At 45.1% G+C, this 18,163-nt stretch overlaps 1 protein-coding gene across 5 annotated transcripts in view; it reads left to right on the plus strand.

The window, feature by feature from the left end:
- The first annotated feature begins 1,285 nt into the window (after positions 1 to 1,285).
- The window catches only part of Arhgap32 (Rho GTPase activating protein 32), a 251,435-nt gene continuing 234,557 nt past the window's right edge, over positions 1,286 to 18,163 (plus strand). For 2 of the 5 annotated variants that reach the window (XM_052755933.1, XM_052755952.1), the window contains exon 1: positions 1,286 to 1,507. In XM_052755933.1, the coding sequence (XP_052611893.1) occupies positions 1,458 to 1,507 (50 nt within the window). In that variant the 5' untranslated portion in view covers positions 1,286 to 1,457. Of the gene's footprint in view, positions 1,508 to 14,766; positions 14,868 to 18,163 lie in introns of those variants that run through there. The other 3 variants (XM_052755924.1, XM_052755943.1, XM_052755961.1) reach the window with 2 other exon arrangements.

The following is an 18,163-nucleotide window of genomic DNA, read 5'->3' on the forward strand; positions in this document are numbered from 1 at the left end:
GAACTGAGCCCAGGCCCTCTGCAAGAGCAACAAGAGCTTTTAATCACTGAGCCATCTCCCCAACTTTGATGTTTTTAGTGTTGTGTTTATCTTTTAACTGATCAAATTAGTGAGTTCTCATACTTTTTAAATTTGTTTTTTTATTTGTTTTTATTTTATATGTTTGAATGTTTTTCCCTGCGTACATATGCATGCCTGTTGGATCCCCTGGAACTCTAGTTACTGATGGTTGTGAACCACTGTGTGGAGATGGGGACTTGAACCCTAGTCCTCAGCAAGAGTAAAAAGTACTCTTAACGGCTGAGCCATCTCCCTAGTCCCCTCGTATTATTTCTTATGGTTAATTTTTCCCTCAGATATGTAGTAATATTATAATTAAGTGATGATAATCTTGTAGCCCCTTTGCCAATATGAATAATTCTCATTCTCATAAGGCCCTCTCAGAATAGTGTTGAATACTAGTGTGAGCACCTTTGCATTGTATAATATCCCCATACTTAATGTGAAGGAAGAGCTGGGAGTATACACCCTTGGCCAGCCTAACACCTTCAAAAGGGTGCCTAGAAAAAGTATATTTTAGTAAATTAGATACATAGGAAAAATATCCTTGGACTGCTCAACCTTCATTTCCAAACTGGCATCCTTTTCCTGCTAGTATATCTGAGGCCTCCATTCTCTTGTGTTGAAGACAGGAAGTGTGCTCCATTTGCTACTAACGTTCCCATTCAGGTACCATTATACTAATGGTTTCCATATATAGTGACTGTAATGTTCTTTGAATTCACCCAGCATTTCAAAATAAAAATAAAAATAAAACTTGCTGTTTGGATAGATAAAGGATGTTTTTAAAGCTAGAAGTGATCTTGGGAAAAGTGCTTGGGACAGGATGCCCAGTTCCTGCTCTTTGGACCACACTGCCCTGTGCAGGTGACAGGAGGGGCCAGACTCATAGCATTCCTATTTCTGCCAAATGGCCCTGGTCACTGTGCTAGCTTTGCCAAGGGCAGGCCCCACGATAGGCTGTGTGGACTGAACGCTGAATACAGAATCCTTCTCTGTGCTTCTTGCCTGGGCAGCAGGCTTGTCTGCCCCAGATCACACTTGAATAGATGAAAAGAATCCGTGTTTTTTTTTTTTTTTTTTGCCTTGGCCTGAGGCCTGCAGTGGAGGCCACAAAGGCGCTTACAGACAAACTTAAGTGGAAAGGCAGCAGAGAAAGCAGAGAGAAGACTCAGGGAGCTGGGAGAGGGCACAAACGTGAGCGTTTCCCAGCTGATGAAGATTATCGGTGGGTGGCACCGTGACCTGCTCATTCTCATTTGGAGAAATGACAGTTGCAAAGCAACCTGTTCTAGCCTCCTGTGGCTTCCCTGAAGAGACATCTCACAATCTCTTTAAGGAAACCTGTCAGCTCTAAAGAGAGGCACCTTTGGAAAGGAAAAGACCTCATAAGCAAGATGGAGTTCTCCCCTGAAGCTGGAGCCATGCATTCAAGAGTTTATCAAAAGTAAGAGAAATATGCATTATGTGTGCCAGTGATGTTGGGGACCAAACGTGATTTCTATCATTGGGCTTTGTCCAGTGGGTAATTGTGAGGACTGGCCCTGTCTTTGGGAATATTGAAAGGGCAAGTCCTTATTGTCTTGCTCAGGCGATAGCCAATAAGATGGGAATCTCTTGTCTGAGCATTGATCATGTCTACTGCAGGTTACCTGAGTCCTAGCAACAATAAGGAAGGTCTGTCTGTAGCCCTGAGTTGGGGCTGAGCAGTGAGTGGGATCTGTGAGGCTTATGCTGATGAGGAAGCGTGATTCTGTTAGGCACTGGATGAGTTAACTTTTGGCTGGTTCTGAATGACAGGAAACATGTTTGGGGAGGAAAATAAATAGATTATCAGGATAATCAAAAGCTATCAAGTCTATGATTTTGATGGTGAATCTTCTTCTAGTCTTATTTCTAGTTTCCTTTCCACTTGTTGCCAATCTTTGCTGATGAGCAGAGTAGTGTTTTGAAGTGCCTGGCTTGGGTACCTGAGAACTATGTCAATACCAGCTGTGATGGATGTTAACGTGCAGAGCCCTGGTCACCCCAGAGTGACTAAATCAGAAGACCTGGAGGAAGGAGGAATGTACATATCTAATTCTGCCAAATTTGAGAAGGTCTGGCCTCTGATGGCCTAGAGACCTGAGTTTAAAGCAGAGTGCTGATGGTTGTGTGTGATGTTAGGGAAATCATCCAACCTTTGTCTCATGTCTCTAGGCTACAAAGCAGGTATAATTGTACTTAATTGAATCTATTGTTGGAAATGCTAAGTGACATACTTATAATTAATGTGAATAGCTTAGCATGGAGCAAAGTAAGGGTTTCACATATGGGAGTGCTTATCTGAACAAATACATGAACCATTTTTTATGCCCCATGCCCAGCTCTTTGCATTAATGCTCTGCTCTGCTCTGCTCTGTGTCTATCTCTGTGCTTAGGACTCCCGGTAGCTGCATATCAAGTTGGTTTACATTTTATCTACATCCTGCCATACAAGTAAAAAGCTATGTGCCTTGAGCCCTTTTCCCAAGTACTTGTCTGGGACAACTCTCCCTGTTGATCTTGTCCCTGATGCTCCTTGTCTTGTTCTTCTTGTCACTCTGCCTGCTGGCTCTGTTTTCTGGCTTCCATTTCTGCTGCCTAGCTCAATGCGGTGGCTTCCAGGCTCCCTGTGCTGGCTCATGGTCCCTGTCTCTCTTTAAACTGTGTGTTATCTTTATTTTGGCGTTATTTACCATGTTCTGCAAAATACTGCCCTCCATCCTCCCTTTTCCTGTGGACCTCCCAGGGGTACAATGAGGTCCCTCCATCCTTTGTCAGGAAGAGGTTCCAAACTCTCTGTGAACAGACCCAGCTGGAGTAATGGAAAACAAGTGAATATTTGTTCAAAGTCACTACCCTGTTGGTTAAAGCTTTTGGTCCGTATTCCATTTTACAAACATCTTCATGTTTGCTTTTAAAATCATTTTCATTCATTAGCCTTTGAAGATTGGAAAGTAGGTTTTTGTGATTTTTTTTTTTAAAGAAAGCATGCTCAGAAAGGTTTGCAAGAGCAATTAAAGTAGCATGATGTGCATACATGTGGTACAGAGTCATACATCCAGGCAAAACATCATACACATTAAATAAATAAATAAATAAATAAATAAATAAATAAATAAATAAATAAATAAATAAGGGATCATGATAGACATGACAGCTTCCAAGTCAAGGAGCTGGCTATGAATTGCTAAGCTTGAAATTCTAACTATGTGTGAGTGGGTGGTGCCTCCCCCCATTCTCATGCTTACTTTGAACAAATGAGTCCTCTCCCCAAGAAAGCAGTACAGAAGGGAAGCATCCTTGGCACAGTTGCTTCTCCTTAAGGGTTGAGTGAACATATAGGCTATAGAAAAAGGTAGCCTGAAGTAATAATGTAAAGGAATTCATCCTTATGTCTTTGCAATGGAAGGAGTCAGAATATATTATCATCCTTGGTATTCAGGTATGCGGTGGAGGAATGGAAGTTGTTTATCACTTTCCCAAAGCAGCTACCTGGATCTCTGGTGGAAACCAAACTTGCGCTTGCTACATGTCTGGTAGCCCTCGACATTGCAGACTCCTTTCCCTGGAGTTAGAAGAAGTCATTCATATTCTCTCTCTCTTAATCGCCCCCTTCTGTCTCCCTCCCTCTCTCTCAGTTGCACTGAAACAGAAACTTCATGTCTCCTGGACTCAGCTTTTCACAGACAGCTAGTACACTGTGATAACACAGCTCAGACACACATTTCCATGGGTTGAAGAAGGTCCTGGATTGACAGCTTAGAAGAACTCTGTGCCTCTTCGTGGGTTACAATGCACCAGCCCTGAATTCTAGGACCCCTTCTTACAGTTACATTGCTTAGAAGCTATAAAAAAAAATTACGTGCATGCAAGTATGTGGTGGGGTATGTGCATATGAGTGGTCGTTGTGGGCCAGAGGAGTTGGATCCCCCCGGAGCTGGAGTTGTGAGCCACCTGATATGGGTGCTGAGAATCAAACCCAGGTCATGTGGAAGTACAGTTAAATGCTCTTAACAATTGAGTCATCTCTCCAGTCCAGAGAATTTTTTTAAACTGATGTCTCCATAAGGCTAATTCAATGACCCTGCAGTAAATAACTATGAACTAAATAGATTTATGTTTTAGAAATCCAAACAAAAACATGAATGAAATATATGAAACTCAAGAATAAAATTAATAACTATGTAGACCAGGTCTTGAGAGAATATGCTAAGGACTGAATTTGTTTCTTATAATAAACTAGATCTAGTGAGTAATTAGTTTCAGGCAGCATTAACTCTGTTCCCAGCTGCTTGAGGATTTTATTCAGTTACAAAACTATAGCATTTCTACTGGAGCATGCATGAACTTCGGGGCTTCTCTTACTGGATCAGGCAAGGCCTGAGCATAAAATCCATTTTAAAACTCATCTTAGGACTTGCCATGTGAAAGTGGGAAGTGTCAGAGAGGCAGAGACGGTTTTAAGAAACAGGCTTCCCAGCTCAAGCTTAATGGCGTAACGGTATTTGCAATCCCAACACTCAAGAGGCTGAAGTGGAGGAGTTTGACTTCGGGGCCAGCCTGGGCTACATACTGAGACTGTTAAAAAAAAAAAAAAAGGAGAAAGAAAGAGAAGAAAAAAGTCTTTTCTGGGATGTTTTGCTTTTACTCTTTTTTTTTTTTTTTCAAGATAGGGTTTCTCTGTGTAGTTTTGGTGCCTGTCCTGGAACTCACTCTGTAGCCCAGGCTGTTCTCAAACTCACAGAGATCTGCCTGGCTCTGATTTGTGTTTACACACATACTTGCCATGGCATGAATATAGAGGACAGCTCTACTGTGTCCATTCTCTGGATGTGGGTGTCCATTCTCCCTCTACCATGTGGGCACAGGGAATTAAACTCAGGCCATCTGTCTTGAAGGAAGTCCCCTAACCTACTGTATATTATTGGCCCTTGCAAAATTTTTTAATATGTCTATTTATCCAAAGTTGCATACTAAAATATTAACAGTGAGTATGTCTAAATTATGGTTCTGGATTTTTCCATGTTACTATCATTTCTAATTTTATATCAATAAGCTTGTATTGTTTTATTTCTTTTAAAATCTTTACTGTTTTTGCAAACATAGACTACTAGATATAATGTCTCTGGACAAACATTTCTTTTCACTTAAACACAAAAGGCCTTCCTCATTTTCAGCATCTAAAGTAAGATTCAGGAGCAGCTTAGTAAGTCATCAATCATTCATGTGTCCCCTGCACCAGGTGTCGACTCCAGGCATCTGGTCTGATTAAAGCTGTGTCTCTTCATTAAGAAGACCGAGGAAATTTCCACAATGCCAGGCTACCAGGCCGGGTCTCCGACGGCGACGGCAGTGGGCTACTGTAGTTCACTTGATGGCCCCGGATGCATGTAGAAAATCAAGCTGTCCTTTGAGGTAGGACAGTTCTGGTGGCCGCTCTCGGGCCTCTTCATTGGTTTCCTGCTGTTGCTGGCCACTGGGGCCATCTCTAGCACTTTAAAATTAGTTACTGACACAGATTCCTAAAAGCATGGTCTGACATAGAAGAGCTACTTCTGAGAAACAATCTCAGTGCATTCCGAAGACCAAGGTTTAGAGGTTATGCACCAGCGGACGAGGGTTTATGTAATAGTTTGTCTTTGTTCCCTGAGCCACATGTGACCTTTCTGCTCCTTCCTGCCGACATCATCCCCAACAGAAAAAAAAAAAAATACAAGCTCTTTTGCCTCCTGTCCCTCCTGTGCTCCTGAGCCCTAGTAGAGAATAACAGCAGCTGTGCGACTTTTACATAACGTAAACACTTTATTTACTTTCGTGTTTAATTTCTGCCGCTGCCCAATGTTTGCACAGCTGTTGGATGTCTGTATGCCCATAGATTAGCCCTTGCTGTTTTCATCTCCCTTCAACTGCAAGCATTGCGAAGCGGCGGCACTCCCTGTTTGCCTTCCTCTGCCCAGCCTTTAGCGTGGTCCCTACTGTACAGGTGAGAACTTAATTAGGAAGGCTGTGTCTCAGGGAGCTTTCCTCATCTCCCTGAAGCTAGCTTTCTCCCTTGGTAAAAAGAAAAGACAAAATCCCCGACCTGCTCTGGGAAAACAGGGTGATTGTTTCCCTGTTGAAGGACACCATTGAAATATCACAGTGATACCGAGGAAGCCTCTGTCTGGTCTAAGAAACTACTGGGGGCGGGGGAGGGAGGCCAGAGAGATTATGGGAGCTAGTGTAAAGGCAAGGCTAGTGATTATGTGATGGGTTGAATAGAAAAACGACTCTCTTACTCTGGCTTACTTGCCCATCAAAAGAGAATAAGAAGTGCTGGGCACAGCGGCACATACTCGAAATCTCAGCACTTTGAAAGCTGAGGCAGGAGGATCATGAGTTCCAGGCTATCCTGAACTGCATAATGAGATTCTGTTTCAAAATCCCAACCCAAACAAACCAATAAGCATCCTTTCTCTCCCTCTCTCTTCAATGGAAAAAAAAATCTCAGTAAAGACTAAATGTTTGAAATGACCATTAGTTGGAATGTTTAATCTCTGTAGAAGAGCCTCATTTGAGTCACTGTACCTGGGTGTGGAAGTATTGGCTTTGATATCTTTAGTGGGCATGGGAGGAGGAAGCGAGGCCAAGCACAGCAGGTGCCTTCCTGGAAAGCAGTGATGGGAATGGAAGTGCAAGGAGTTTCATTACCCTTTGTGACAGATGTGAGGAAACAGTGGAAAGTGGGTGTTCTCGTGGGGGAGGGGATCTGCTCTCGCATGTGTAAGACTGTTTGGTGTGCTGAGCCGCTTTCTCTTACCACGCTTGAGAAAACTAGCTTGTGTAGAGAAAGGGTCTATTTTGGCTTACAGTTTCAGAGGTTCTAGTCCCTCATCAATTGTTCCTATTAATTTGGACCTGAGTTGGCACATGACCACTTTTAATGCCTGGTGGAATAAACTGCTTCACTTCCGGCCAAGAAAAGAAGGAGGGGACTGAGTTCTTACTCTCACAAGGGCTCCCCTTCAGTGACCTGAAGACCGCCCGCTGGGTGCCACCTTTTTTTAAATTAACATATATTCATTGTATACAATGATGGGTTTCATCATGACAGTTATTACACACGTACATTATGTACTTCATTCATATTCATATCCCATTTCCTTCCTCTGTCCCCTCTCCCATTGGCCTTCCTTTCTCAAAGAGCCCCCCTTGTATTTCCATGTTACACCCCATTACCCACCCCCACATTCTGTATGTGAGAGAAACATGATACTTGTGTTTTCTGATCTGATGTTATTTCCTTAAAATGAACTTTAGCTCCATCCATTTTTCTGCAAATGAGATAATTTCATTCTTCTATATGAATGAATAATGCCCCATTGGATACATATACCACATCTTCTTTTAAAAATACTTTTATTATTTATGCATGTGTGTCTGCACATGCTATAAAAAGTTGTTTTCATATATTTATTGACCATTTGTACTTCATCATTATTATATTTTTTTGAGATTGTAATTACATCATCCCCCCTTTCCTCCTTCCAATCTCTCCCAGGTATTCCCCCTTGCATTCTTTCAAATTCATGACTTTTTCTTTAATTGTCATTACATGTATATGTGTCTAAGTGTATGCGTGTATGTATATATATATATATATATATATTCCTAAAAATATAAATGCACATAATGTTCCTTGTATGTATGTTTTCAGAGCTGACCACTTGGATAACCAATTGGTGTGCTCTTCCCCGAGGAAGACTCTTTCCCCTGCTCTCAGCATCCTTTAGTTCCCTGGAGTTGTTTGTGTGGATTGAGACCTCATGAGCTTCTCTCCATCGACTTCAGCTTGTCTATTGGTCTTGTCTTATTTACATCATCTTTTGAGGACATTGACTGACTGAGCTACCTCCTCAGCTCCAATAGCGCTCTTTATTATCATATAGACTTTATGAATCTCTCTTTGCTTAAACTTCTCTCAAAGTCAACAGTGTCTCATACTTGAGTAAACACTAAGTCTTCTACTGAACACCCCGGAGAGGCATTCCGAAGCAACTAAATTATAATTTTCTCACCTGCTGAACACTATCTCTCTGTTGTACCATTTTACAAACTATCCCATTGCCCCAAGCAAGGAGGTTGTTGCTTTTTATTTTTGAAATCCATCAAAGACTACAGAGAAACAGTTTTTAAACTAGAGCATGACCTGAGGAAGGAGTGAGCTGGTGAGTTTGCCTGTGTTTCCAGCTCTGCTGGAGACTGGCCTTTTATATCACTCAGAGGAGTAATGCTGTTTGTTTTCAGCATGAAATACATAGAGGAAAAATTGAGTGGGGAACAGGGGACTAATATTTTGATAGGGTAGTTTTATTGTTTTTTTGATGTATTATGACCCCTAGCCCCAGTATATCCAGGGATCATCTGTACTTAAAGTTAAACACAAAATAACTTCCTAAGCCAAGTACAAGTATTTTTTAAAAATGCCATATAGGATTATCTAGTACAGTTCCACTCAAGTTGCTGGGATACCGCCTATCTTCTGCATTCAGTTTTAGAAGCATAGGTGACCTCTCAGCCAACATGTATTTTGAATGTGGCAGGAAAACCCAGATGCTTTAGACTGTCTGAAATGAATTCGGTTCTGGAAACTGGAAGTCATAAAAGACATGATCGTGGGAGGGGAATTGCTGGGAGCACCCTGGGAAAGCTGCAGCCTGGGGTTGAGTGACCTCTCTTTGATCTTTCGCTTTCCCAAGTCACTTTCCCATGCATTCCCTCCACACGGGCTTCAGTTCTCCAGATCTAATAAAAGGCTTTGGGCTTGGAAGTATCACCATGTGTCTGAGTGGAGTGCTGATTCAGGTGAGCTGAGCTTGGAGGGAGGAGTGGAGCATTCAGTGTGTTTACAGTGAAAGGTGTGTGTGTGTGTGTGTGTGTGTGTGTGTGTGTGTGTGTGTGTGTGTAAGTGTGCATGTGTGTGCTTTCTCATAGTGTCATCTTACCACTGGCACAGCCACCAAAGGGAGTTGTAGATTTTCCCAAGTCACCTCAATTAAGTATGCCCTCTAAAGCAGCATGTTTGCTGGGGTACACAGCTTCAAAAATGCTCTGCACTACACTCCCCTCCAAGATATTTTGGTGCCTCTCAAGGATCTCATATCCAAAAATGTGATAGTTGCCTCTTTGTCCGTTAAACTTTGCACAAAGCTCCACTTAATTGTGCTGGGTAAGAAACAGAATCAACACTTTTTATACAAATGTCTACATTTCAGTGCTATTCCTTTAATTTTCTGGCTCACCTTGACATCTAACTACAAAATGAATTATGTGTTGTTTTTCTGATTCCACAGACTACAGGATCTGACTAGGTGGTATACTTGTGTATAGGTTGCTTCTTCTTGTTTCTTAAGCTGGTTTTCATTGCTCTAATGGAATACTTGATGCTGGGTAATTTGTAAAGAAAACAAGTTTATATAGCTCATAATTTGGGGCTAACAGGGTGTGTTAGCTCTGGCAAGCCACTGACCCCCCCCCCCCCCCCCCCCCCCCCCCCCCCCCCCCCCCCCCGCCCCATGGGTTATATCATGACAGGTGGCACTATGGATGGAATATATGTGACAGGGAGAGATCACATGGTGAGAGAGGATACCAGAGACCAAAGAGGAATCAAGTTTACTCTCTTATAATAACTTGCTCTTGAGAGAGCAAGGTCCTAGAAGAATGACCGTAGTCCCTTCCAAAGGCCAGGGCCTCCAGTGGCCTAACCAACTTCCACTGGCTCTCACCTTTTAATTGTTCTAACAGCCAGGCATGGTGGTACATGGCTGTAATCCAAGGCCTGAGGCAAGAGGATGACCTAAACTCACAAGTTTGAGACAAGTCAGGACATTACAGAAAATGTCTCTTAACATTGCCACACTGGGGGTAAGGGGTGGAGGATAGAGAGGGGGTAAGCTTTTAGTATATGGATCACATTGCTATCTCTGAAAACTTTTTCCTGATACTTTATAAAGGCCCAGGGACTTAGAAATGCTGATTTAAAAAAAGTGTTTAAATCAGCCATCCATATATATATATATATATATTATAATACACATATAATAAAGAACACACACATATATGTTCTTTATTCTTTTTTATTTATGTTTATGGGTGTTTTGCTTGTCTGCATGTCAGTGTACCATGTGCATGCCTGGTGCCTGGGGAGGCCAGAAGAAGGCATAGGATGCCCTGAAACTGGAGATAAATATGGCTGGAGGCTGTGTATGGGTGCTAGTAATCAAATATAGCTCCTCTGGAAGAGCAGCCCGTGTTCTTACCTGCTGAGACCTCTCTCCAGCCCTCTTTCTTATTCTTTAAATACAAGACAAAACCCAGCAGGAACTACAAGAGTCATTGTTTCCAAATTTTCTTTCTCTCAAAGCATTTTCATAGTAATTGAATTCTTCTACCATTATGATGGTCAACTCAAGAAGAGAGCTTGCAGGCCTGTTTCCCAGATGGAGACAGAGATACTGACTTACACAATTTTTTTGTGGTAGCACAGGACACAAAATGAAAAATCACCACATTTCTTTTTCAGTATAGTGACTATTTCATTTGGAATGAGAAAGCAGTGCATATAATTTGACTTGAATTTTTCTGTGCTTTTATATTTCAACAAATAAAATCTAACTGTGGCTCTGGAATTGGTTCAGGGTTTGAGAACCCTTACTGTAAAAGCAAGAAGACTTTCCTTGAAATCCCCAGAACCTATGTTAAAAAGCTAGGCATGGGCTGGGGAGATGGCTCGCAGTTGAAAGAGCTGGTAGGTAGTACAGGCAAAAGGACTAGACTTCAGATCTCCAGAGCCCTTATAAATGCCAGGAAGGCATGATGGTCCCCTCGAAATTCTAATCTCAGAAAGTGGAGGCAGAAGGATCAGAGGCTAGCCTGAGCTCGATGATAAGTTTACATGTGAGTTACACAGAGAGACCCTGTCTTAAGGAATGTTCTATTTCAGATACATCAAGGTTGAAATATCCAAGCATAGATGTCTGGGAGTCAGCTGGATGTATAAGTCTGGAGCCCTGGGAGAGGTCAGAGTCAATGCATGGAGTTCTATTTAAAGCCTGAAGCTGGAGATTGCCCAGGATGGGAGTGCGGGAAGAGAGTAGGAAGAGGCCAAGGTCAGAGCTCTGAAGTCAACACTTAGACTACTAGAGGACAGCAGCGATGACAAAGGAACGATCCAAAAGCAAACACGAAGACAGGTGCAGCTGGCGTCGAGGTTTAGGAAAGAAAGAAAAACCCGTGTAGAAGTAAGATTTCCACATTGGTGAGGAAGTCCAAGCTATAAATTATTGTGGCAGAGGCTAATAAACTGGAAGTGATAGGGCAAGAAGATGAAAAGCTTATCACTTCAAATATACCCAGATTTGTCAAACCCCAGACAAGAGGACTCCACATGTTCCTTAAAATGTTGCCCAATAGCTAGGAGGATATTACATCAGATTGCGAATCTTGTTTTGCTTTTGTTTTTTCAAGACAGACGTTCTCAAGACAGTGTAACCTTGGCTGTCCTGGAACTTGCTCTGTAGACCAGGCTGGCTTTGAATTCAGAGATCTGCCTGCCTCTACCTCCTGAGTTCTGGGATAAAAGGCATGGGCTACCATTGCCTGGCTGAGAGCAAATCTTTTGAAAAAAGTTCCTTTGCTGCTCGCCCCCTTTTAGAATGGGGATGTAATATGGAGCTGGCCTCCTGGCCAGAAAAATAAATAAGCAAGGCAATGTCAATTGTCAGTTTGGGAAAATTCTCTATTAAACTTGGCCTGCTCTTAGCAACTCGCTTGTCTCAAGCCAGCTGTTGAGCATTCAATTTTGGGATTCACATAAGCTCCTTTCTCTCCCTTGCTCAATTCCCAGGCCCTTTCTAAAACTCAAGGTTAGGTAAGTGTTGCAGTCATCTGTGAGGCTGCTCTTTTGGCTGCCTTCACTCGTCTGCACTGTGACTCTGCTTCACAGCCTAGAGGGGACTGCAATGCAACAGATCTGAGATGCAGGGAGTGAGCCCAGATGCCACCTCCTGGAAGATGACAGTGCCAAGGCTGAGAAAGGAGGCCAGCCCCAGGCATCCAACAGCTTCAGAGAGGGGGAGTATACACTCCTTTTTCTCCCCCTCACCTTGTAAATATTGAAGTAAGTCACAAATAGATAACAAATCTTATCATTTAGCTCCATTTTATAGTTGGATGGATTTTTTTCCTTTTTTTATTTTTAGGGAATGTTGCAATTTTTGTGGTTTATATATTGAGTCACCGAGGGTGTTATGAAGACAGAGGTAATTGATTATAAACATCTAAAGCACCAAGGTCAGATGGCTACATAACTGCCCAGTGATCAAAGCCTCGGGCTTATATGCAGGTTTAGCAATGATAAACGCTGACAAGGAGGACATTTGGATGATTCTATCCAGGGTGAGGGAGTGTGGCTCCCAACAGATAAAGGAGGATCAGAATCCTTGAACTTGCCTATACATCTTTGGTGTTTGGAAAACACCTGGCATCCATTATTTCTTTGAACTAGATAAAATACAAATAAAGGCATAGTTACCAAAACATTTGAGAGGATTTAAAGCAAAAATGTATGTATCGTTCAATGTATGCGTAAACCCTAACTCTTTTATATATCACCCCACCCCAATGCTGGATCATAAACTAGCCAAAATTCAGTATTTCAGGGTCTTATGCAAAACTTTAGCATGTGAAGGCTTTCTGAATAGAATGCAGACTCCGTGGGGGGATGGGATCTGAGCTGAGAGTAGCCGAGATACTATGGCCTGGGGCAAAACTTGCCTCCTGTGGTGACCTAGTTCTTCCACTTTGACTTCCTTGGGTATCACAGGATGTTTTCATTTGATGCTCACCAAATCCCGGGACCAACACGAGTTACCAGATTCGTGCTTGTGCCTCTGGCAGACATTGCTCTCTGTGACCAAAAGGGCCAGTTGTGATTTGGTAAAAAGAAAGAATTTCCAATTACAGAAGGTTTCCAGAGTTCCTCATTTACCTTAGGACCCGAGTGCTTGTGCTTCTTCCAATTGCTGAGATGCAATTACCAAACATGGCTTCTTGATGGTTCCCATCTCAGTTTGTGCTTCTGCAATTGCCATCCCACTGCTTTCCCGAGTCTACGCTAGAAAACATGTAGGATCTTTATCCTGAAGAGACGGTGGTTTTACTGACACTGTCAGGGAAAAGGAATTACTGTACATGTTCACTCTCTAATTTCTCTCCAGGATGTGGTGAGATCCTGGTTCGCTGTGTGCCCTTGAAATTCAGCTAATTGCGGTCAAGGCCATGTTTTACATTCAATGACTCCCACTGAAATGACTAAATGCTGAGTGGACCCAATCACTGCAGTGACATTAGATGATGCAGTATTTGGCATTAATAGGCTTGAACGTAAAAGCAAGTTACGTAGGTTAACTGCTCCCCTTGCCCTCAACATTAAGAGACGGAACAAGCCCGAAGGACTAAAAGGTATATAAAAGAAAAAAAAGGGGGGTGGGGGGAGGATGGCGGTGGAGGAGAATCAGTGGACTCTCCAGCTATCTTCCCTGCATTCTGTCATACTGATGGTCTTTGCAGGTGGAAGCACTGCACAGTCTTTGGAGGCGGAACAAAAGAACCGGGGCGGGGAGGGGGGGCGGGGATCAAGGGCAATGGCATCCAGTCAGAGGGTTCCCAGGGAGTCCCTCCATTGCCTCCAGATTTGTCGTCTTAACCACGCGCCTTCAAGTGTCCTACTCTTTCACCCTTTCTTGCCCTTCCTCTCCTCAGCTACACCACTTTCAATTTGCTGGTCCAGAACTCTGGAGGAAGGAGCCACCTGAGGGAACTTTTAAGCACCCTACACCTCAATTCCAAAATAAAAGCGGCGCGAGTTCAACCTAGCCCCAATCAGCAAGAGAGCAAGGGTCGAGGATCTCCTGACTGGCTGCAACGCCCCCTCCCCTTCCCGGTGCACTGACAGGATTCTGGGGTCAGCAGGGGGGAGGAGAGAAGCCTCTGCCGTAGTCTCGGAGGATGCCTTTTCCTGCTGCGGCTTTGCAATCTTTGCACCTTAGCAGGACACAAGGACCGAGAGGACGGCCCAAGTGCAAGCGCCCGGGGCGGCAGCTCGGCTCCCAGCTCCCCCCACCGCGACCACAAGCGGCCCCCCAGCCGCGTCCATCCCCCACCCCAACCCCCCCAGTGCACATGCTTTCCCGGGACAACAGCAGGCGAGGCCTCGCGAAGCGCGAGGCGGCCGTGCGCGCGCTCCTTGCGCCCTCCTCGCGCGTGCTCGTGCCCGCGGCGGCGGCGGCGGCGGCGGCGGCGCGCCTCTTCTCCCGCTGCGCGCGTCGCGGGTGCAGAGGAGGCGGAGCGCTGGAGGCGGAGGCCGAGCGGGCGCGGACCAGCGGGGCGGGGGCGGCCCGAGGCGTGCGGGCGAGGGGGCTCTGCAGCGCGCAGCGGCGGCCCGGGGGTCGAGGCGGCCTCGGGAGGGGAGCGCGCCGCGCGCCAGAGGTGCCGACCCGAGGCCGCGGCCCGCAGCCGGCGCCCCCGCGCCTGACGGGGCGGCGAGGCGGGATGAGGCGCTGGCGCGGGGGGCGCCCGGCCGAGCCCCCGCGGCGGCCCTGGGCGGCCCGGCGCTAAGCGCGGCGGCGGCGGCGGCGGCGGCGGCGGACGAGGACGGCGGGCCCAGCCCGCGGAGGGCAGACACGGAGCGGAGAGCGGCGCGCAGCGACGCCGCGGCGGCGCGGCGGGGGCCGCGGGGTTCGGTAAGGCGCGGGCGGGCAGGCGGGCGGGCGGGCTGGCCGGGGGCGCCGCTGACGTGGGCCGCGCGGCGGGCAGGGCTGCGGGGCCTCCTGGCTTGGCCGGCACCGGTGCTTCTGGACGTGCACGTTGCGATCGGATGCTCTTGGGGGCATCTCGGGTCTCTCCCGCCCCCCCAGGGCGACGGCACAGCGTGCCCCGCCACCTCCCGCTCTCATCCCACGGCAAACCGGGCATTCCGACGGCCTCCGGGCCTGCTGCGGCGCTTCCCGCCCGAGGCCGAGGCCGGCAACCGCGCGCCTCCCCGGGGACCCGGAGGCTGCCAGAGGAGCCCCGGTGCGCGTGGGGGCAGCGGAGCCAGCGGTCCTCGGCTCCCTGGGACTCCGGTGGAGTTTCCCTTCTCATCCTAATTGGTTGAAGTTGATGCTACAGTTCGACGGTAGTGGTCCTGCCTCCCTTTTCCCCTTGACTTCCCCCGCCACCCCAACGTACTGCGTTTCCCATTTTGTTGACAAGAGTAAATATTTATGTTAAAGGTTTCGTGCACAGCGCACAGGACACTGTAGGGAGAAAGTCACCCGATTTCTTAGCTTTAGTCTGGACCATTTAGAATCTCACCTGCGACTGAGGCTTAGAGAAGGTGGCTGGGAGGAAGAGGCCATCTCAGGATGCTTGGGATGGTCTCATAGTTATCCTTTAGGAAATAGAATTCGGATAATTATAATCTTGATCGTATGCAGAATTACAGTCAAGCTGTAAACTGCTCGAGGCACTGCATGATGCTACATGGATAGCTGGGCCGTGGCATTGTTGTAAGCATCCCTTTTATTTTCCATTCTTTCAGAGTTTTATTTGGCACAGATTGAGACCTTCTAAGTGCGTCTGAATGGGCAGAACTTTTCTGATACGGTGATTGCTTCTGTAAACATTGCCTTTATTTGTGTGCTTCTTTTGGAAAAAGAAAAGGCTAACGGTGCCTGTAGTAACTGGCTCTTAGAGTCCACAAACTGCTAGTTTGATTCAGTGACTGGATTTGTTGGAATATTTTTGAGTAATGATGTTTGTGGTTCATGAATGCATTTTTTTCATTACTGAGTGAATTGAAGTCAGAGTCCACATTTGTTCCTTGGCCTTGAGTGGGAAGGCAGTAGAAGCAGCAGTTTGCCACAGCACATCCGCAGAGTTTTTCAAGAGCCCTACTGTATATTCTTTTTCATGGGGTTGTTTGTGAAGATGAGGTGTGATGACGATGTGATTTCCATTTGCAGGAATGTCTGGAGTCTGATTCATCCTAAAGTTGGACATGGCGGTGATGCTCTTCAGAGCAAGTAATCTGTAACGGTGTGAGGTTGGAACTGTGCTTAAGCCAGTTAATCTCTTCTTCCCGTGGTCTGTGCAGCAGTCCCTGGAATAAAGCAGCACTTTGGACAGAGGCTTGTCCAGCTGTAGCTATGGTGGCAGCCCAGATTGCTTATGATCCTGCCTGTGGAGATGGGGGCAGGGTGACGCCGTGGGGGACAAAAGATGTATGTGGGACAGAGAGGAAGTGTTAGTTGAAGAACCTTGGTCAGTTATATAACAGTTTTGTTTCCGAGGGAGAGGCTAAGAACCAGCAAGGCAGGCTCAGCTGTCATTAGAGCCTTTGATGTCGGTTTGAATTCCAGTAGTAGTTATGGTCCTTTTATTTCCTTCTCCCAACCCCACATTATTTTTCAATCACCAGAAGCTTAGCCACAGTTGGACCCAGACTTCAATGGCAATACACTCATTTCTACCTCTTTCTTTTTCACTGTCTCTTTCGCTCTTATACTGAAGATGGCTTTATTGTTGCTTTTTCCTCTCTGGATGACTTTTTTCTTCATTTCCTAAGACAAGGTCTCAGGGATTCTAGGTTGTCCTCAAACTTGATATGTAAGCTGTGGATGACCATCAAATTTTGATTTTCCTGTTTCTACTTCCCAAGTCCTGGAGTTAAAAGGCATATCACTAGACCCCGTTTATATGGCGCTTCATGAATGCTAGGCCAGCACTGTTCCAGTTTAGCTGCATCTTCAACCTCCATTGGATGATTTTTCCAAACCGACTGGGCATATTATCTACATAGTATATATAGACTCACTGTTGCCTATAGATGAATTTAATAAATGTCAGGAACTAGCAGATGTTTTCTTCCTAAGACTGTAGCAAAAGGAAAATGAGATGAACTAAACATAGTATCTTTAAAGGCTAAGACTAACATCCTTGGGAAATTGTAAGGATTTAACCAAGAAACATGTTATTTGATATCCATGGAAGTAGTCAAGATGCAAATGGACTTGAAGAGAGGTCATGGCATTGGTTTTGCTACTTAGTATCTGTCCTAGTTACTTTTCTGTTGCTGTGATAAAACACTGGTCAAAACCGACTTGGAGAGGGAAGGCTGTGAAGTCCATAATGGAGGGACTCGAGGAGGGCAGGAACAGGGAAGCAGGGACTGAAGCAGAGATGAGAGTGGGAAGGATGCTGCTTCCTGGCTTGTTCGCCCTGGCTTGTTCATCTTCTTTCTTTTTTCCTTTTCTTTCTTTTATTCATCTTCTTTCTTATAAAACCCAGGACTACGTTACGTGCCCAGTGGTGGCATTGCATGTAGTGGGATAGACCCTCTCTCCTCCGTTCTTAGTTAGGAAAATGGCTTCGCAGACATGCCTGCAGGCGCTTGGATGGAGGAGGCAGTTCTTCAGTGGAAGTTCTCTCTTCTCAATTGATTCTCGCTTGTGTCAAGTTGACAAAATAAAACCGAGCAGCACAGTAGCTTAGTGGCATTGTACCCTACTTGGGCTAAATTGGCATTTCAGGACCTGTTTTTATTTATATCTAAAACAGGTGTAGGAAAGCTTGTATTATCCTTTTATGTAGCTGTGAAGCTATCCTTTTATGTAGCTGTGAAGCGTCAGGTGATAGAAAGTATGTGGAAATGCTTTGTAAAAACAGTTCTAAGCTTTTGTGGTACTTATTTTTGAGGCGATTCCTATGCAATAAGTACATTTTTGGACTTTTGAGAATTTTTAGTTATTCTCAGAAAAGTTAAGTTTATGGAGACTTTGGGCTTCTTTAGAGTATATGCAAGAATGTTTCAGGTAAGCATTTGTAAGTCATAAAGATATCTTACAGGACTAGATATGTAATGGTAGAGTGCTTGCCTGGCATGTTGAAGGCCCAGGCTTTGATCCCTAGCACTCTAAGAAACTAATTTTGTGTTTGTCTGCATTTATGTGTGTGGATATGTTCATGATGGTGTACGGGTGTGTATGGCGGACAGAGG

This window comes from Peromyscus californicus, unplaced genomic scaffold (assembly GCF_007827085.1).
Source record: "Peromyscus californicus insignis strain IS unplaced genomic scaffold, ASM782708v3 Scaffold_11__1_contigs__length_118956290, whole genome shotgun sequence".
NCBI lineage: Eukaryota > Metazoa > Chordata > Mammalia > Rodentia > Cricetidae > Peromyscus > Peromyscus californicus.